The sequence below is a fragment of the Lagenorhynchus albirostris genome, chromosome 2 (assembly GCF_949774975.1).
Source record: "Lagenorhynchus albirostris chromosome 2, mLagAlb1.1, whole genome shotgun sequence".
Taxonomy (NCBI): Eukaryota; Metazoa; Chordata; class Mammalia; order Artiodactyla; family Delphinidae; genus Lagenorhynchus; species Lagenorhynchus albirostris.
The window spans coordinates 18,158,841-18,180,571 of NC_083096.1; the positions used below are offsets into that span (position 1 = coordinate 18,158,841).

The following is a 21,731-nucleotide window of genomic DNA, read 5'->3' on the forward strand; positions in this document are numbered from 1 at the left end:
CATTAGTAAATGTATACTTAAGTGGCCACAATCACTTTTACATGGAAATGAAGCAGCTGTACGTAATTGCAGAATACTTAAAAATGTCTGAAATTTCATTTTAAAATGTGAATTTAATGGTTGTATTTCATTTTCTTAAGACCTTTTTGGGTATTAATTGTAAATGTTGTGATGGCTGTGTAATTAAAATGTTTTTACATTATCTTACTAGGTTGGTGGTCCTGATGCTTTGGAGTATGTGCCAGGTCAGGATATTTTGGACATCTGGTTTGACAGTGGAACTTCATGGTCTTATGTTCTTCCAGGTAATTTAAAATAGTAGATTAAATACCAATCAAGCAGTTTTGAAAATAAATAAATGCTATCAGAAGAAATCTATAATCAAGAACTCTTTTTTTTTATGCTTTATTTGGAAGTACATCGGCTATAATATAATATAATTTTAGATCTGGAAGAGCTATTGGATCTTTTAATCATTTTAAAAAAATGATTAAAAATCATTTAATCCAATGCTTTCTAAACTTTTTTTTTCCATTTGAAATTTTTATATAGAACCACAATATATAAGATTAATAAAAATGGGAATTTTCTTCCTCCTCTCGGTCAGCTCGTTCTCCTTGACCCCAAGGCCCTCAGTTCTGTAAAACGAAGTTTGGAAATCACTGAAATAGCCTGACCCAATCATTTTTCAGAAGAGGAGATGAGATTGGATTAGGGTCCAATTAGGTGATGGTTACATAGCTTAGTGTCAGGCTAGAAGTCGGGTACCCTGCTTTCCGGTTCTCATTCGTCTGTACTCTGTTACCTTCTCACAGCTTTACCCCTGTCTATGCAGACAGCTGACTAATTTCTACTTCCTCACAGTTAGGGGAAGCTTTTGACTCCGTGGATAAAAAGGGAGGCGAGATTGGGCAGGAATTAGAAGGGAGTAGTAGCAGGCACACAGAGGACGTGTTTAGATGTGAGAAGATACCTTCAAGGATACTAAGTGAGAAGCTAGAAGTGCAATGAAATAGAGCTTGTCCCCACTGTGAGGTTAAAGACCGGGATGAGGTGCCAGGGAAGCAGCGCTGCATCAGACAGGTCCTCACATCGCTGCTGAGTGCTGGCTTTTACCCAGGAGATCCTGTTTGCTTTCTGGAGCAAAGGAATGTGGGAAAACAGCTTGCCTGTTCAGCTGACCATTGTTAAAGGGATGAAGAGGGATCGTGGTCAAGTTTTACCTGGGATATACTTCTGGTAGTAGGCCTCATTACTGAGAGGACAGCAATGTGATTCCTAGCAGGTAAATGCTGGGAATGCTCTAATTGGGCCTTTCTTTCAGCATAGGAAATTTGAAAAGCAAAATACACAGAAATTCATGCTTACTCTGTATTATAGCTAAACTGTACATAAAAATTCATAATGATCTAATATAATTTTTATAATATTGTATGCAGTAATCTTCAGAATTATTATTTCATACGTTTCTCCCACCATACTCAAGAGAAAATATTGCCAGTTTAGGTACTTTGTTTTCCTAAATTATATTGAAAATGTCGGCGGATAACACTACAGAAGGTAGGTAGGTGGGTTAAATAGTGTTATGTTATAAACAGGAAAAAGAGTTACCTCCTACCACATTTGGGGCAGCATCCTGAATTTCAAAATAGAATAAATATGCCATATGTGAAATAGTGCTTATAAAGTATATTTCGAAGTTCATTAGCTGCTTCAGCCTTGGTGAGAATTGCTGCTACTGGCATTGTTGCTTTTTAATTTCTAAAGTGGTTTTATGTTACCAAGTGCAGCACGTGCAAATTATACCTGGAGCCATTGACTGTTAAACTGTGTGAAAATTGTCATTAAAACCTATCTGTGCTGCTGTTGGTGGTACAGATAGAGTTTAGTTGTACTATTTCAAGTTTGTTCTTAACCAAATATTTGACAGTGACAGAAATAGTTTATCAAACTCAATTAGTGGTAAAGATGCACCTAATCAGTAAATCATTTTTTCCTTCCATGTCATATATAGCTAATTAATTCAAAGAAAGAAAATCATTTTGCCATTTAAATGTGTGTTGCATGCATAGGAGGATGCCAGAACATAAGTAAACTATCTTCACAGATACACAAACCCTATTTTTTTTATTTTATTTCATTTTGGCCGTGCTGTGCGGCTTGTGGGTTCTTAGTTCCCCGACGAGGGATTGAACCCGGGCCCCCGGCAGTGGAAGTGCTGAGTCCTAACCACTGCCCCACCAGGGAATTCCCACAAACCCAATTTTAGACTATAGTTTCTACTTTTTTACTGAGATCTTATATTCCTCTTCCTCAAAAAAAAGTAAAAAATAAAATAAAAATCTTATGAGATTGATCAGTAACAGATTAATTGGTTTATATTTCATCCTGTTTTCCTCCCTTTTCTTCTTTCATAATAAAAAATTTCAAAAGATAGGCAGAAAGAATGAGGTGGGAAGGAGTCCAGATACTAGGTGAATTCATAGTTCAAAAAACCATAAAGCAAAGGTGATTTTCCTTTAAAAAACAAAACAAAATGAGCAGTCATCTACTTTCCTGGGAAGGCTTATTGTACTTTTCATTCTCAGATGGCTTGTATCAAGTCTAATATGAAATGATTCAATGTCTGCATGTTTCCTTGAGAGTGTATTATTGCAAAGTAAAATCAGCTTGATTTTGAGCTTAATTTTAGATACCAGTCTTCATCAGTATCTACTAATGTTTAACGAGTTGAATTTGGTGATTACATAGCATACATATCTAGTTTTACTTTTTGGTGACAGATTTTATGGCAGTGAAAGAGATTTCGCTTCTGTTTTCACACCAGGTCAAGTACCTGGTGAGTTCTTTGTGAGTTTCACTGTGAGTGAGTTCAAGGTCAGTAAAACTTAAGAAATTGAAACTTGAACACTTTCTGAAAGGGAATGGCATTTAAAGTGAATTAAATATAAGTAATAAGTCATATCCATATTTCTAAAACATTCCTTAAATGTTAACCAAAGATATTAATTATTGCATTGATTTAAAACTAATTAATATTTAAACTTTTTAATAAATAGCTTTATTTTTTTGAAAAAATTTGTATAGATGATCTTATTTACAAAGCAGAAATAGAGACACAGATGACAACTTATGGATACCAAACGGGAAAGAAAGGGGGTGGTGGGATGAATTGGGAGATTGGGATTGACATATATACACTGTTGATACTATGTATAAAATAGGTAACTAATGAGAACCTACTGTATAGCACAGGGAACTCTACTCATTGCTCTCTGGTGACCTAAATGAGAAGGAAATCCAAAGAGGGGATATATGTACGGCTGATTCACTTTGCTCTACAGTATAAACTAACACAATATTGTAAAGCAACTATACTCCAATAAAAATTCTAAAAAATAAAACGAATTAATGTTTAAAATTTTTTAAAAATAGAAAAGTAGAGAGAATCCATACCCCTTGAACCCCTTCCCCACAGCCTTCCCATTATCAGCATCCCACGCCAGGGTGGTCTATTTGTTACGTTCGATGACCCCACGTTGACAAATCATTATCATCCAGGGTCCATAGTTTACATTAGAGTTCACTGTTGGTGATGTACATTCTGTGGGTTTTGACAAATGTATAATGGCATGTATCACACAGAATAGTTTTATGGCCCCCCAAATCTTCTGCTCCACCTTTTCATCCCTTGTTCCCTACTAACCCCTGGCAGCCACTGACCTTTTTACTGTCTCCATAATTTTGCCCTTCCCAGAATGTGGTATAGTTGGAGTCATACAGGATGTAGCCTTTTCACTTTGGCTTCTTTTACTTAATAATATGTATTCAAGGTTCCTCCATGTCTTTTCATGGCTTGATAGCTCATTACTTTTTAGTGCTGAACAATACTTCATTGTCTGGATATACCACAGTTTATCCATTCACCTGGTGAAGTAATTAGTGTTTTAAAATATTTATTCTACATCATTTCTGATTCTTTTTAACAGGTAAATAACTTGAAGTAGAGAAAAGAGATCATTTTTTGAAACAGAAACTTAGATTTACAAATAAGTTTTTTTTAAAGTTACCTGTTTAAGGACATATACAGTACTAATAGCTTAATTTCAAAAATTAATGATTATTTTTAGTAATTATTTTTTGTTTAAATTATTTTTAAATGTATGTATCTTAAACAGTAGTTTTGCCAAATGTTTGTGCTGGTTCTACAACCTGCCTTCTTAGTTCAATATAATAATCTTGCTCAAAATTCATCAATTCAGCAAAATTATACCAATTTAGTAATGAAATTGTAGATTACTCAGTTTTTTGCGAATTCCTCTTTGATAGTAATTTTTTAGCAGTTGGTTTATTCTTTAAATTTTTACCATACCTAAATCACAGTCCTAGAGGTATTGAACAGTTGTTTCCTCTAAACGTGAATCTTTACTTTTTTTTTGGCTGCGCTGGCAACTTGTGGGATCTCAGTTTCCTGACTAGGGATTGAACCCGGGTCACAGGAGTGAAAGCCTAGAATCCTAACTACTAGGCCACCAGGGAATTCCTACAATTTTCATAAGAGCAAAAGTTATTGTAAAGAAATACTAACTTTTTACCACATGGTTAATCGCTACTTTTCCTGGAATTTTAAGACACCAAACATACTATGCCTCCATAAGAAGGTTCTAAATTTTTCTTTCACTAAAAGATCTATGCAGGGGCTTCCCCGGCGGTCCAGCGGTTAAGACTCCACACTTCCAATGCAAGGGGCACAGATTTGATCCCTGGTTGGGGAACTAAGATCCACATGCTGCCAAGAAAATATTAAAAAATAATGGTAATAATAATAAAATTACAAAAAAATCTATGCAGGAAGGAAAAAGGATAAAAAATAGGCAGAAAAAAAGCGGTACCGTTTCTCCCTCTTGTACACTGCTAGTGGAAGTGTAAATTGGCACAGCCCTACCATAAGGGGTTTTCACATTATGCGTCAAAAGCTTTGAAGTAGTTTTCTGTCTTTGGACTGAGGGATTCCACTTACAGGAATCTGTTCTGTAGTATAGAAGTAATCAGATCTGGATGAAAAATTATGTGTGAAGATATTCATTACAGTATTATTTCAAATAGTAAATGACATTGACCAACAACCCAATGTCCATCTGTAGAAAAATGGCTGAAGTGATATGGCATACATTCATATGATAGAATGATATGCCTCCATTAAGTCATGTTTTTGAACATTTTTTGAACATTAAATGGTCATGGGAAAGTATTATTTAAGGGCGTGTTAAATTTTTAAAAGTGCAGAATACAAAGATGTAGGATATTTACTCATGTAAATATTGGTATGCATAGACAAAATAGTGGAAGGAAATATGCTGAAATAAAGTGATTATCTCCGGGTATCGGGAATATATGTGATTTTATTTTCTTGAACTTTACTATTTTACAAGTTTCTTAAAGTGAGAATGTGCTTTTTGTTGTGAGAAAAGAAATTAAGCATTACTAAAAATAAACTTACTATAACAGAAAATAGTCCCAGTAATTAATTATATGAGGTTGTTAAATGATTCTACAGTATACCAGCACTTGAGTTTGACTGTGGTTCGTATTACTTACCATCCAAGACTAAACTTCTCATCTTCATTTTGAAAGTTCCTATAAACTTTATCTTTTCATTTCTTACTCAGTGCTTTGCTACTCCAAAACTTCCCCACCTCCATCTTTTTCTTCTGGTTTCATACACCATCGTGGCAGGCTCTTGTTTGCAGAAATTTTCTAGGGTTACACTTCCTTTTCCAGAATGATATTTTGCTCCTTACCCAATTCCAGTAATTCAACATATATGAGAAATGAGAAAGACACCAAGACTTTACCCTTAATATGAATTAGTTGTTTTGTTGTGCTATTATTAATGGCCTGATTTTATTAGGTACAACATGTGTTTCTAGGACAGAATCAGAGACCATGTATTTTAAAAGTAATTTAGTATACCTAATCACATTTTTGCAAGTATTCCTTCATATAAAACTGTTTGAAAAAATATACCATCAGCAACTATCAAGTGCTCTTTATGATGTATCTTAATAATAATTAACATTTACTGAGTATTTACTATGTCCTAAGCATGTTATATTACGTGTTTAATCTCTAGAACAACCTTGTAAGTAGATTTTGGTGTTATCCTCATTTCAGTGAGGAAGAAATGGAAGCATGGAAAGGTTATGCTAAGGCCCCATGGGTAGTAAGCGCCACAACCAGGATTTGGACCCAGGCAGTCTGAATCTAGCCACTGTGCAGTCTTCAAATTGCTTTTATTCGGCATAGTGTAAGTCCTTAGGCAACAGCCAGCTTTCTTAAAACTAAAAATTTTAGAGCTGGCAAAGATTTTAGAGATTATTTAAACCCTTTGTTTTTTTAGGTGTGTTAATCAAGGCTTGGAAGCTATGATTTATTTCTCCAAGATGACAGAACGTTAGTTGGATTTCATGATTATGGACTGTCATTTCATTAGGCCAGAAGTAGGTATTTTCTGAAGAAATGAAAATTTCTTGGGAATACTTCCTGCTATTTCATTTTCCACTTATTTCAGAGAAGGATTTCCCCTAGTATTCTGTTATTAATCTTCTCATTAATTATTGCTACATCCAAAATGTGGTCTCCAGTAGGAAGTTAACATTTTGGGTGGGATGGGGTTTAAGTACTGGTATTGTAAAAGTTTAAATGGTTACAGATCGGTAGAGGAAGAAGGAAAGTAGGATATAGATGTAACATTCTAGACGTTGAGGATAAAATTTTTGTTCTCATTGCATAGGCATTTATCATTTTATATTATCCTACGCTTTCCTAACTACATAGACTAGGCTAACCTGTGTTTTCACCCTGATAACAACATAGTTATTTCTTGTTTAACAGAAAATCTACCCTATTGGCTATCATCTCCAAGAGGGCAGATAGCACAGTGCCTGCTAGGTGCTTGATAATGTTAGTTGAATTTAACTAATTTAATGTTTGATTACATTATTTCAGTTTTGTCTCCCACCTTCACCCAGATACTCTTTGTCACATAAGGATTACAACACTGAATCTTCAATGTTAGGACATAAGAGCAAATCACCATCATTTTACAAATAAAAAGGGATTGTGGGGGTTTCTTAGAGTTCTGAGTTTAGCTTTAAAATATGGAAGTAATCTTCCCCAAAGACCTCATGCTCCTGTTTTTGAAAACCATTTTTATTCTGAAAAGTCACAGAATAGTATAAAGAAGTACATACCTTCACCTAGATTTTCCATAGTCAACATCTGGCCACATTTGCTTTATATATATTTTTTCTATATGGATATATAAACAAACTTTATTCTGTACAATTTAAAGGTAAGTTGCAGACTTGATGCTCTTTTATCCCAAAATATTTCAGTGTGTTTCCTAAAAACATGGACGGTCTCTTGTATAACCAATATGAACATCAAAATCAGGAAATTAGCACTGATTCCATACTGTTACCTATCTATAGATCTTACTCCAATTTCACCCAGTAATGTCCTATATGGGAAAAGAAAAAAATAAATAAAAAGTGGTCTAGACCCAATCTAGGATCTCATGTGACATTTAGTTATCTCTTTAGTCTCCTCATTTTGTCCTTGTCTTTCATAAACTTGACATTCATGAAGGTACAGGTGGTTTATTTTGTAGAAGATAGTACCTCGGTTTGGGTTTCTTTGACGTGTTCTCATGGTTGGATTTAGATTGTGCATTTTCGGCAGAAATATCACAGAAGTGATACTGTGTCCTTTTCAGTGCATCATGTCAGAAGTCACATGATGTCTTTGCTGGTGATGTTTAACTTTGATCACTTGGTTAAGGTGGTGCCTGCCCATTTTCTCTTGCAGGGTTACTCCTCCCCCACCCCCATCTCCCCATCGTAATTGTTATTATACGTACAGTTGACCCTTGAACAACGTTGGTAGGGGCACCAACCCTCCCTGCAGTCCAAGTCTAACTTCATAGTTGGCCCTTCATATTTGTGGTTCCACATCCATGGATTCAGCCAGCGGCAGATCATGTAGCACTATAGCACGTATTTAGTTAAAAAATTCCGGGTGTAAGTGGGCACTCACATTTCGAACCAGTGTTGTTCAAGGGTCAACTGTATCTTGTAGAGAGATACTTTAAGACTGTGGAAATATCCTTTTTTCTCACCAGATTTTCACCTAGTATTTAAGCGTCCTTGATGATTTTTGACTGAAATGATCATTACTTATGATGTTTGCCAAATGGTCCCGTATTTCGGATTTTTAACTCTTGAATCAACTGTTGTTATTTGTTGAATGCTGAAGTAGCTCTCAAGCTTGGGTACATATATGTTCTAACGAATTTGAGGCTAAATTATTTGTACGGCATTTTTTTTTTCTTTTGCCATGTTTTTTCTTAAAGACTTAATTTTTTAAGAGCAGTTTCAGGTTCACAAGACTTAATTTTTTAAGAGCAGTTTCAGGTTCACAGCAAAATGAAGAGGAAGGTGCGGAGATTTCCCTGTACCCTCTGCCCTCACACAGGCAGTCTTCCCTGTTATCAAGGTCCCCCACCAGAGTGGTACATTTGTTACAATGGATGGACCTACCTTGACACATCATTATCATCCAAAGTAGATAGTCTACATTAGGGTTTACTGTTTGGACAAATGTATAATGACATGTATCCATCATCATAGTATCATTTGGAGTATTTTCACTGCCCTAAAAATCCTCTGCACTCTGCCTGCTCATTCCTCCCCTGCCCCGCCACCAACCTCGTGCCTCAACCCCTGGCTCATAGGGCTTTTTTATGCTTTGCCCATCTTTTGACTGGGTCGTTGTCAAATTAGAAGTTAATAACTTGCCCTTTATAAGACATTTTTTCCTAATTTGTTTAATATCTTGGTTAAGTGCATATGCTCCGTGGCCAGATGGTCTACATTTAGACTCCATGTCTACTGCTTACTGTCTGCATAACCTTGGGCAAGTTATAAAATCTCTCAGTGTCTCACTTTCCTCATCAGTAAAATGGGGATAATAATAATATCTACTTTCTAGAGTTACTATGAGAATTAAATGACAACATATAAAGTTATTGGATACTTAGCAAATAATTGTTGAATTAATAAAAATAGTTTATTTTCATAAAAGATTTAACTGGAAATATTGATATTGGTAGTTAATATGAATCAGTCCCTAATTTAGATAATATTTTAGTTATCTGTGGTTTAGGAGATCATACTCCAAGGTTTATTTTCTTCATCTTGATTAATAAATTGGCAGTGAGGGTAACAGCCCAAGTGAATGCAACCTAGCCATTGGGTATAGCATGACACAAGCAATAAGTAACATGATTACTTTTAATATTTTAATACCTTGATAAATATTCATTTCCATTTTCCTATTTAATTAACTTAAATTTGTTTTTTCATATTTATTTTTGAGGTACTGACCAAAGAGCAGATTTGTACATGGAAGGAAAAGACCAGCTTGGGGGTTGGTTTCAGTCTTCCTTATTAACAAGTGTGGCAGCAAGGAATAAATCACCTTTTAAGTAAGTATTACACCTGAGCTAAACAAGTCAGCACACGGTTGAGTATTTCTACTGAATATTCGCCAGTGTGTGAAGCACTGTACTGAATAATATGTATGTGATAAAACACTGCCCTTAATTAATTAGCTTATAGTCTGCAGTCTCAGGAGAGAAATAGGTTTGAAGTAAAAAAAAAAAAAAAAAAAGGAGACAAAAATGGAGACAGCAGTACAAAGAAGCCTTGTCACTTCAATACAGGTCATAATTCCTAGAAGAGGTAAAACCGGCATTGACTGGAGTAGTGGAGAAACCCACACGATGGATGTGGAGAAGGATATTCTAGCTTGACTGAGGACAGCCTCAGTCAGATACCCTTACATTTGTAATTTCCACAAGTGGCTAATGGATGGAAATATTTCTTTAGTGAATTTTATTAAATTAGGGATTCTTATTTAGTTACAGAGAATAGCTTTTCCTTATTCAAATATGTGAATGGAGGTTCTAATCAGAAAGATTCTTTAATAGCTTAAGATTTTTGCTATCTTAAAGTGAAAACCCATCTCACAATTTGCATGTTTTATGTCTCTTGTATAACATGCTTTTAAAAGTCGATAGAACAGCAGATATATATTTCTCTCAAATTGTCCTTTTGAAGATAATTTTTTTTTTAAGACATACTTTTTCCTGGTTAGTTTTAATGATCAAAATCAGTACATAATAGATGCTCAGGAGATAATTGTTTAGTGAATGTAAACATAAAAATTTTGTGTATAAGAGAGCTTACTATTTATCAGGATAAACAAGTAGCTGAGAATCAGACTTTGAAGAAAAGTTTTCATACATAATTTGTCAAGAAAAAAGATTTTTATGTCAAACTAAGTTACTCTTTTTAAGCTGTGAGTCATCTTCAAAAAGACCATCATCATTGTGTTCATTATTATAATAGCTAATTTGTCTTCTTAGGACAGTGGTTGTTCATGGATTTACCCTTGGAGAAAAGGGAGAAAAGATGTCCAAGTCTCTCGGGAATGTCATTGATCCTGATGTTGTCATTAATGGAGGACAAGTAGGTGGTTCCCTAAAAATTCATTTTATTTTTAAGGCTAAGTTGGCAGCCAGAACCCTTAATATAGTTACTTCAATGTAAAAAAAAAAAAACAAAAACCTCACAAAACTATCTTTTATACTAATAGCAAATGCTTTACCATGTTTTAAATCTAGACTCTCGAATGATATGTGATTTTTTTCTTTTGTTTTGAAAAAGGGCAGGGTTGGGATTGTGGCCCTTTTGACTCATTTCAGGTCTGAATCTCCAGTTAGGTCCTGAGCCATGCTATCCCTCTTTTAATTGTCTGAACTTTAAAACTTTATAAACTGTAGTTTTACAGTTAAACAGAAACAGTATAGGAAAAAAATTAGATCACATCTTCTAAATGCATGTTTCAGGGAATTCCCTGGAGGCCCCGTGGTTAGGACTTGGCGCTTTCCCTGTGGGGGCCCAGGTTCGATCCCCGGTCAAGGAACTGAGATCCCGCAAGCCATGCAGCCATGAATAAATAAATGAATGAATTAATTAATGTTTTATTATTATATTCTTGGAAATGATACACTTTAAAGCAAGTCATTAATGAACATCAGTCTGGGGTTGCTGATACTTTGGTTTATTTTGGAGTTGCTTTCAGAAAAGAAATCCCTTCTCTTATTTTACTCCCTTGGCTTTTTACTGCCCTCCTAGTGTCCAGTAATCAACTCTCTTTGTCGGAGTAGCTTGGGAATATTGCGAGGGAAAAGCAATCCTTCCCCTCCCCCGGCCCGCTCCCCCATCACAGACGCATCTGGGCCAGTACTCTGTCCACCTGCTGTAGTGGCTGTTTACAGACATGACAGGAAACCATTGAACAAGATTGCAGGCCGAACTCTCCCTTTTTCCAGTTTTGTTGTTGTTTTAGATTCAGCCTGATCTCTGAGATCATTAGCCCTTATTTTGTTACAGTATGGTTATATTTTATGCTTACATTTTGCTCAAACATTTCTAAATAGGAGTCTTACCTAAAGCCTCTGTTCACCAAATTGTAATCGAAAGCCATTTATATGTTTATATGTTTTTTTCCCTCAATGAAAAGGATCAAAGCAAAGAGCCTCCCTATGGTGCTGATGTCCTTCGCTGGTGGGTCGCTGAGTCCAATGTCTTCACTGAAGTGATAATTAGTCCATCTGTACTGAATGCTGCCAGAGATGATATTAGCAAGGTCAGAGTCACTACTCTTTCTATTATGTACTATTCCCGAATGAAAAGTTTACTGAGTCGTTGTTAAAAAAAAATGAGGCACATTTTTGTTGGCACTTCACAACTGAATGAAAATGAGGTCTCCACATGTTAGGAGCTTTTAAAAATATCCTGTGCTAATTTATTTGTTTAAAACCAGTAGTAGTAATGCTGATAATTTTATACACTGTCTTTTTATATTTTAATATAATATGAAATTATACTAATTTTGTATACTTTTTATGTGCTCAATGACTGTGCACATTTATTCCATTTATTTTTACCTACACAACATTCTTAGCGACACAGATGAACAAACTTAGGCCACTGAAAGGCGATTTGCCCTTAGATTTTAAAGAAATATAATGAAAATTCAGTTTTTATGTATAAAGTACAGTGGTTGTTTCTGCAACTGAGCTTTTGAAATGAGAGTTTTTCTGCATTTGTAGTCTTATTATAGGAATGATATAACAAAGTATCCCATTAAGAAAGTAACATGAGTTGGATAAAAATTATAAAGAAAATAATTTTTCAGTAATAATTGAAGGACTCATATATTGTTTGACTGTATATTTTTTTCCTCAATATTTATAGCTTAGGAATACACTCCGCTTTCTTTTGGGAAATGTGGCTGGTTTCAACCCAGAAACAGATTCTATCCCTGTTAACAATATGTATTTCATAGACCAGTATATGCTACACTTACTGCAGGATTTAGCAAACAAGGTAAGTGTGCATTAATAAGCTTTTGGAAATAGCACAGTTGTATGTTGAAATTTGGGTTGTACACGAGTGGAGCATTCCTTGTTAGAAATAGTATCTAAAAGCACTAAAAAAAGTTATACTTGGGCTTCCCTGGTGGCGCAGTGGTTGAGAGTCCGCCTGCCGATGCAGGGGACATGGGTTCGTGCCCCGGTCCAGGAAGATCCCACATGCCATGGAGCGGCTGGGCCCGTGAGCCATGGCCACTGAGCCTGTGCGTCCGGAGCCTGTGCTCCGCAACGGGAGAGGCCACAACGGTGAGGGGCCTGCGTACCGCAAATTAAAAAAAAAAAAAAAAAAAGTTGATAAATTCCACATGGTCCTAGGTTGATTAGGTATGAAGTCTTATGATTTCTTTCCTGGTCTCTCAAAAGACTACAGGAGTACCTGGTGGCAGCAGTAGGCACAGGCCTCCCCTCAGACCACATTTTTCTCTTGAAATCAGTTCCATGTATTTCTTTAATAGGAAGGAATAAAATAGAGTTGTACTTTATTTAACTGCAGAAGTATAGAAATATACTTCTCAAAAGTATAGAAATAACTGAAATGATGATTCCTATGTTGTCTTATAAGATATCCTGTCATATATAAACACAAATATTTTGTGTTTTCTCAAAAATTAAAATTGCTTCCACATACCCTTAAGAGTTGTACATGCAGATTTTCGCCCAATTTGACTTTTCAGGCATAAATGAAGGAACATTGGTAACTTAAACTCTTTGTGGTTTTAAAATAGTGTGGCTTCATCATTTAAAACCTGATCTTTTCATTTGGTGTGTGTTCTTTTGTAGTTTTCAGGGTAGACTATTCAGTGTTTTCTGAGGATGGTGACTTTCATATCCAGAAATGACGTTTTAAAGATCCTTAAGTGCTCTCGCATTTTGCTGGTTTTGTATTTGTCTGCCTTTGAAACATATTTTGAAAAGGAACATATTTTGCTCATGATGACTTGCATTTTTATTTGCTTATCCCAGCTTCCGAATTTATTTTGGCTTTGTTCCCTAGATTACCGATGCATATAAGCAGTATGACTTTGGAAAAGTTGTTCGGCTATTACGAGCATTTTATACCAGAGAACTCTCCAACTTTTATTTCAGCATAATCAAAGATAGGTATGTATGACTGAATATTGAAATACTCAGCAAACACTGCTTGAACATCTGCGCTGCCTGGCAGATGTTGGAAAGCAGAGGCGAGCAAGAGGGGCTGCCCTGTACCGTTATTAAGAAGTTGGGTTCTTGAGTCAAGTCTGATTAGGAAGTTTCATCCTGTCACTAGCTTTATGAGCTGAGGCAACTTATCCTATAATCTCAGTTTTTTAATCTGTAAAATGGTGACGATAATACCTGTCTCAGAATGTGGAAATGAAAAGATACAATGTAAGTCATGTGCTGAATGCTGTGTTTGACAGAGTAAGTGCTCAGTAAGTACTAGCTGTGAATATGAGGTAGCGAACGTACTGCTTGTCCTCAGGAGTTTGCTGACTTTGAGGGGGATATTTCTCAGAGAGAAGTATTCAGCCAGTTATTAATATAATGACATTGTATAACATCAGCGATACCCTTTTAGAGGCAGGCTTGGTGCTGTCTTCATGTTTTGCTCCAGAATGCAGGCGACACGGTGTGACTCTTATGTGTGACAGTAACTGAGCCAGTGTGAGGTGTCAGCCGCAGTCTATCAGCACCTCAGGGACCTTCCACTGGGACTGTAACTCCCAGTCCTTCCCTTGACACACTGAGAGGGTCACAGGGGTGGGGAGTCACATTTTTAAATACCTTCAACTAACATTAATTTTCCTTTAACACAGTTGTCTAGATTCTAGCTGTTACTGATCGGAAAAACAGAATTGGACATAGCGTAGGTATGAGAGTTTTTGAGGAGGTGGGCACACTTGGAAGGCATAGAGGATGTTATCAAAAAGGTTGTATGGGGCTTCCCTGGTGTCGCAGTGGTTAAGAATCCGCCTGCCAGTGCAGGGGACACGGGTTCGTGCCCCGGTTCGGGAAGGTCCCACATGCCGCGGAGCGGCTGGGCCCGTGAGCCACAACTACTGAGCCTGCGCGTCTGGAGCCTGTGCTCCACAACGGGAGAGGCCGTGACAGTGAGTGGCCCCCGCTCGCCGCAACTGGAGAAACCCCTCGCACAGAAACAAAGACCCAGCACACACAAAAATAAATAAATTAAAAAAAAAAAGTTGTATGATGGAATATTTTATCCTTTAATTAGAAGACGTTGGAGCCATAGGCTTAGGCACTGTCAGAATGAACTCAGCCTGAGGCAGATCCCATCTTGGCAGTCATCGTGTACAAAGTGTTGTCAACCGCTCAATAAGTTGTTCTTCAACAGGCTTTATTGTGAAAATGCAGATGATCCCAAACGACGCTCTTGTCAGACTGCATTAGCCGAAATTTTGGATGTAATGGTTCGTTCTTTTGCTCCCATTCTTCCTCACTTGGCTGAAGAGGTATTCCAGTACGTACCTTACATTAAAGGTAAGAAATACTTGATTTGTTCTCTGAATGAGAAAGACCCTGGCTGAGGGTGCAGCTTCTCATTTTATCTACTTCACAAAAGAGGCACTTATTCATCTACAGTGACTGTTTTGTGGCCTTTTGCATCTCGATCATTTAGTAGTTTCTGCACCTGTGTGTGGAGTAGGATGAATTTCAGCGTGGTCTTCATGCCACCTTAAAGTGCTTTCTGAAATGTATTAGCAGCTTGACTATATTGAGAAATCACTTTTTCTTAAATACCTTTATAAATGTCAGAAATATATTTTAGGCTTTTACTAAAACAAACGTATAGTGTCTGTGAATATTTTTATAATAGTTTTTTTTGTAATATTTTTATAATAGTTTTTTCTGTCTGGTTGTATTACAGCTTACAGAAAATTAGAAACTGTAGAATTCTAGAAAGAGGACAAAAGTCACTCATGATCTTACTTATAACCCAGAGACAACTACTGTAATATTGGGATATTTCTATTTTATTTTCTTCTAGGCATCCTTTGAGATCTCACTGTATATCTTTATCCTTTGTTTACATTTCCAAATGTTGATAGAAATGTTTGGTAAGCATTTAGGATGGCTCCATGCTAATTGTCATAAATAACAATTCTTATTTTCCATGCATAGTAAATATTTGATGGTTTGAGCTTTATATACAGTTTAAAATATATGTAAATTGGTTAACTTTTTTTTTTTTTATAAGAACCCAAGAGTGTTTTTCGTACTGGATGGATTAGAACCAGTTCTATCTGGAAGAAGCCTGGACTGGAAGAAGCAATAGAGAGTGCATGTGCGATGAGAGATTCATTTCTTGGAAGCATCCCTGGCAGAAATGCAGCTGAGTATGAGGTTATCATTGTGATTGAGCCTGGACTGCTTTTTGAGATAATAGAAGTAAGTAGCAATTTGTTCCTTTTGAAATGGTGTTCATATCATACAGCTTCATGTGAAATCTAGTTTTAAAAAATCTCAGTGTAAATAATATATTTTAAAAAAATTATAAATTAGGATTTCTGTTTTCTAATCCTAATACTAATCACTGATTCTTTGTTTCCGACTTCTCTGTGCTTCCTTTTTCTTCTCTTATGAAACATGTACTGTTGCTACTTATTTTTTAGGTTGGGATGGGAAGGTGTAATAAAGTTCTGTTTGAAATGTAAGCCCTCAGGGCTAATTAGACAATATGGCAGTTGTATCAGAATACACAAAAATTGGGAGCTTTTGAGAATTTTGTCCATCTGGACCAGATTCAAAACAAATCCCAAAAAATATTTTTATCTTTTTCTCGTGAGATCTGAAGAAAATTCATTTGCTCCAGCAAATTATCATGGGATCTCAAAGCATTCATCCTATTTTTTAATTTTCAAAAGGGCCATCAGAAGTTTCTTCTTGGGATTCTTAGGGGTTGATTGGGCAGACTGACTTGTAGCTTAACATAGACTCAAGATCTTTCTCTAGTTTTAACGTTTGAGAAGAAAATTGGTAGTGAATATGTTTTTTAAAAAAGTTTTACTGGTATCATAGTTTACTAAAAAATGACCGTCTCATTTGGTTGGAACTTCAATTTAAACTTTTAATAATATAATTAAATTGATTAAGATTTGAGGCTTGAAATAGCCAGTAGGTATACGATTGTTGATCAGATAACAGAATTTTGGTAAGATGTTCACATTTTAAAATTTACAAGTTGGGAAGCTGATGACTCCATTTTATGAGCCAGGAAACTGAGCCCCATTGAAGCTGTGACCTGGCTGGGGCCACACAGCCTAGTACTGGGCTTTTCCCCTACATGTCATGTTTCCTTTGACTTCATTAGGTCTGAGTAATAAGCTGAAAACAATACAGCTTGTTTGGATCATTTATATTGGAAAAAAAATACTTTGGGATTTTCAAAAATGTGAATGTATTTTTCTTAGGAATTACACTAACTAGCTAATGGAGTCCTGGATCTGTCAGTTACTAACTGTATGAATTTGTTAAAACCAAATTAATCTCTGAATCTCCTGTTTTGTCATGAGCTGATTTTTTTTCTCCTTAAGGAATTTTGTATTACTTAGCTCACACACTCGTTTTGAAGATGGAAATTACAACAAAAAATGTAAGAGTGCTTATCAGATATCCAGATTGTGTGCTTCAGAAGAGCTCTGTGCATTACTCAGATTGTCACCATTGGTCTACACTGCTAAAAGCAGATCCTTGTTTAGATAGTATCTTAACCCCTCTCCTACTGTAGGAAGCATGATACAGGGAAGAAGTATGGGCTCTGAGGTGGACAGACCTGGGCTGAACTGCAGCTGTACTATTTACTGGTCGGGAACGCCTGGCAAGTTAACCTCTCTGAGCAAGCTTCCTCACTTGTAAAATGGGGATAAAAAACACTGTAGCTGTTTTGTGATCATTACAAATACTGGTTGGACATTTAGCCATCTAGCAAAGTGAAGTGCCTGGCTTACAGTGTATTCTCAATCAATATAATTAATTAGAAGTTTTTAGTTATTACCTTTTATACTAGTAAGAATTGATTTATTTAATAGTATTAGCTCAGGAGGTAATGGTCCCAAAGGGTTCCTCACCAAACACAAGAACTTGCAGCATCTCTTTTTATAACCTGTTTATGGTAACAGCTTAATTTAGATAGATAGTAACTTGCAAATGCTCGTGCCCAGATGCTACAGGCTGAAGAGACGTCCAGCACCTCTCAGCTGAATGAATTAATGATGGCGTCCCAGACAACTTTGCTCTCTCAGGAACCACGAGCAGTAACTGCAGATGTCACTGAGCTTAAAGGGACATTTCTAATCAACCTAGAAGGTAAGAAGGAGGTGAGGGTAACAGCGGTATCTGGGGAACTGAATGATAATTATAGGTCATCTCCAGCTTTGCAGTGGACTACTTGTATTCTAAAGGCACATATACACTTGGAATACGGTTTTCTATGGAAGCAGTGTCAACAATGGCCAGGTTTCAAAACTAGCTCTCAAAGTGCGGTACCTGCCGATCTTAGGAACACAGGGGTAGGGGGAGGAGAGGGAATAAGTCATTGTCACTGCATGTGAAGTCAGTCTACCTTACTTTGGTTGGCTTTTGTGCCCCCTGTCCTTTGATACTTAGTCCTGCCCAGCCCTGCTACCCTTCCCCACTGTTGAGTCTAAAATTTCTTATTATGCTCACCCCAAATTAAAGTATCATGTAGCCACCGTTAATGAAGAATCAAGGAAGTTTTATTGAACTCATTCCCACATTGATATAAGCATTTTGTAGTTATTTGTTTGATAGGGCATTTTGTCAGCTTAATTCATTCTCGTTGATGGAAAGGAGGCCGAGTAATGGTAAGAGAGAAAAACTTGCAGATATTTTGGGAAAAGTGATGCTGTCTGTGCTTTTCATAATAGCTTTTAGGTACCAGCAGGAGGTGGGAGGCATCGGTTGAAATCTGAGGCCTGGCAGCATTGACCATGTAGTAGATTCTGGCTTAATTTGCTTTTCAAAATGTTAATCTACATTCTCTGTGCAATGACCAGAAAATAATTTACTTTCTTTACTGTACATTACTAGTCTGAGGTCTATTCATTGTGGAGAAGTTTTTGTTTCCTTTTGTCCAAACCAAGAAGTTTAATGTGGGGACACTGCCATTGTCAGTCTAATTTGGCTCTTTTTAAAATTCTTAAACCAGTATGTAGCTGGAGAGGCAGTGTAATTTATCAGAACTGCACCCAGATGAAGAGCTAGAAGGCCTGCTCTGCCTGAGTAGATACAGAACTCAGTGACCTGTGGAAAAATCAGTCTCTCAGGGTCTCAGATTCCTCATCTCTCCCCAGTCAGTCAGGTTGTATGAGTGAGTGAGTCCACTGTCTTGGCTGTTTATGTACAGATGTGCAAATGAAGCGGTATTTTCCAAGGCAGGAAGGAGGAAGCTTTGAAAAAGGAGCACCTGCCAACCAATTAAAAAGTAAAGAGCTGTACAAGTTCAGTGGCCTATCAAAAATACTCTTCACGTGTTTTTCTTTCATAGGTGGTGATATTCGTGAAGAGTCTTCATATAAAGTAATTGTCATGCCCACTACCAGGGAAAAATGCCCTCGCTGTTGGAAGTACACTGCTGAGTCATCAGACACACTCTGTCCGCGATGCACAGAAGTTGTGAGAGGGAAGTAATACCTCGCTGTGTGTTGAGGGCTTTCTGAGCAAGAACTTCTGACGGGACTGCCTGGGGGTTTAGGTGGACTGTTCACAGCACTGCAAAGAAATCCAAGATTTAGGTAATGAGTGGAAGAGTAAGTGGTAGAGGATGAGAGTCAGAGTTAGAGCTACAAGCTTTTTCTGCAACAACTAAATAAAAAATGATGTGTATATATACACATGGAAAAATATACCTATGCAGATGGATCCATAATGGACTTCCTCAGAACACAGACACTGAAAATGCTTGCCTACAAATATGGCTCAGCAGAAAATGTTTTATATTTTATCAGTCTTCTTGACTCAGTATTTAAGTTCTATAATGTCTGTCTAAAAATAAAGGCACCTGGGAAATTACTGACTGATGGTGGTGCAAAAGTTGTGAATATCCAGTAAAAAACCTGTGGTTTTGAAGGGGAATGGCAGAGGGGTGTCTCGCTTAAGAGATGACAAGAGTAATTTCACTCCGCCTTAACAGCACGCACCGACCTTTTCAGAACAGCTAGTTTTTGGGTTGCCTCGGAAGCGAAGACATCACCAAGTTTGTTATTCTCCTGTAAGAGCGGAAAGTATCTTAATACTTATATTTATAAATGTTAAGGAAACAACATGAAAGCTGAAAATTTATTTCACTAATACACATAAAAGTTCACTACAATGAACAGACACAGAAAATAGCAGTATATACAGAATTTGACTACTTACAATACATTACAGTAGATAATAGGGCATTTTATAAACAATTCAGTACTGGATTAGAATCTTTCCAAGGATGGTTAATTCTGTTTAGCAGAAATACAGCAAATCCATTCCTGTCAGGGTGAGAGAGGGCTTTCACTGTTGCTGTTGAGTACTTTAAAAATATTTGTCTCTTGTAAGTGAAATGAACCACAGCAACTGCTAAGAGAACTTATTATTCCATGTATGCTTAGTGTTATTAAATCTGAGTTTTCTGTGATTTTAAACTGTAATCAATTTCTTTTTTAAAGAAAGCAATTTAAATTGAACAGTGTTTACTTCAACCTTAGTTTAATTTTTATAACAAAGGTGAAACACTTTTCTCCATACCTCATTTTTCTTTTTGCAAAAGCATGAACCATTTAGAAGCTTGGTGTGCTATATTCCTCTTCATTTGCATTTATCCTGTCTCTTCTAGTTCTACATCTAAATACAACCTGTAATGCAGAATTTATGATTATTTGAACGCTTTTGTTTTCCTTTGCATTATACAACAGAATTTAACAAGGTATAAAATGCCTATTTAATGTTCATGAGGAAAGGTGCATTGGGGGGTTGGCGGTGGGAGTAGATCTAAGAAAACACTACTCGCTAGTTATCGGTTTCCCACCAATAACTGCAGTATGTGCAACATGCCTGTTTCAGAAACTGTCCATTCTGTATCGTTATTTGTGGCTCTTCATGGTTACACAATGCATACACAGGTATTTATTTTCCTTTCCTCTATCAGGTTTATTTTAAAAGCCCTTAATGAAGTAGTAAAATATTTAACTGCTTTTTTTAATCATACAACTGAGAATTCAATTTTAAAATTCTTTGAATGGCAATGTTTAGGATTATAAATCTTAACTAGAGACTCAATGCTTTGTTATGGTTCTAGGAGCCATATTTCAGCTGATTAATATTCTCAACAATCCCCAAATTTGATTACATGTCCTACTAGAATAAGTTCAGCCAGTTTTATTATCTAAAATGCTTATTAGATACCCTCTCCCCCAAAAGTGATAATGGAATCAAAGTGACTATGATTTATTAATCTTTAAAAACGCCTGTAATTCCAAGTTTCTTTGACCAGCCTCCAAGGTTCATAACTACTTTCAGAGTATTTAGAAAAGTCACAGAAAGAACTAATCTTTCAGAATGCACGCAAGTGACTATATAGAGCTAGACATGTTTACGAGAAATCATATAAATGTGTCTGGATGGGGCAGCAGAGATTCCAGCAGAGGCTGAGAGGCTAGACCAGCCCGAGGTCGTTTTCAGTGTTTCTATTGCAGCGTGTGCCTCAATCAGACATACAAGGCCCTCACCCCACGTCCTCAAGACATCGGAAAAATTAATCTTTCAAGATTTTATCGACAAATGAAACAGTAATTATTAAGTTTTAGACAGTTCTTATTTGGATGTGATCTCTTAGTTAAAAAGAATTTACACTGGGATATCCTCAAACATCAGACTTTTCCTTTATGTTCCTGATTAACGCCTCAAATTTGTACAATTGCGAGAGTTGGCTTCTTCCTAAGGAAGTGAAGAACAAACTTCTGTATCACAACGAGTTGCTACGAATAACAACTGTGATCCAGGACATGTCAGTACTCGCACTGTATGGCTACATTCCAAAGATTTACCATAATAAATACTTGGTGTTATTTGTACAGCTCTTTACAGAGTTTTGGTTTACAGTTTTTTGGTTAATTTGGTTTTAATCAACAAATGATTATTCAGCACTTGGACTGCTCTAGGCACTGTAGGG

At 36.5% G+C, this 21,731-nt stretch overlaps 2 protein-coding genes across 6 annotated transcripts in view; one reads left to right on the plus strand and one right to left on the minus strand.

The window, feature by feature from the left end:
• Window positions 1–19,597, plus strand: part of IARS2 (isoleucyl-tRNA synthetase 2, mitochondrial) — a 68,804-nt gene extending 49,207 nt beyond the window's left edge. For both annotated transcript variants that reach the window (XM_060127225.1, XM_060127227.1), the window contains 10 exons: window positions 212–305; window positions 9,439–9,547; window positions 10,490–10,592; window positions 11,650–11,775; window positions 12,387–12,518; window positions 13,560–13,666; window positions 14,901–15,046; window positions 15,765–15,955; window positions 17,728–17,872; window positions 19,074–19,597. In XM_060127225.1, the coding sequence (XP_059983208.1) occupies window positions 212–305; window positions 9,439–9,547; window positions 10,490–10,592; window positions 11,650–11,775; window positions 12,387–12,518; window positions 13,560–13,666; window positions 14,901–15,046; window positions 15,765–15,955; window positions 17,728–17,872; window positions 19,074–19,216 (1,296 nt within the window). In that variant the 3' untranslated portion in view covers window positions 19,217–19,597. The remainder of the gene's footprint in view (window positions 1–211; window positions 306–9,438; window positions 9,548–10,489; window positions 10,593–11,649; window positions 11,776–12,386; window positions 12,519–13,559; window positions 13,667–14,900; window positions 15,047–15,764; window positions 15,956–17,727; window positions 17,873–19,073) is intronic.
• A 253-nt stretch (window positions 19,598–19,850) lies between these two features.
• RAB3GAP2 (RAB3 GTPase activating non-catalytic protein subunit 2) overlaps window positions 19,851–21,731 on the minus strand; it is a 90,425-nt gene continuing 88,544 nt past the window's right edge. For all 4 annotated transcript variants that reach the window (XM_060127203.1, XM_060127193.1, XM_060127214.1 and 1 more), the window contains one exon: window positions 19,851–21,496. The gene's annotated coding sequence lies outside the window, so the exon portion shown is untranslated. The remainder of the gene's footprint in view (window positions 21,497–21,731) is intronic.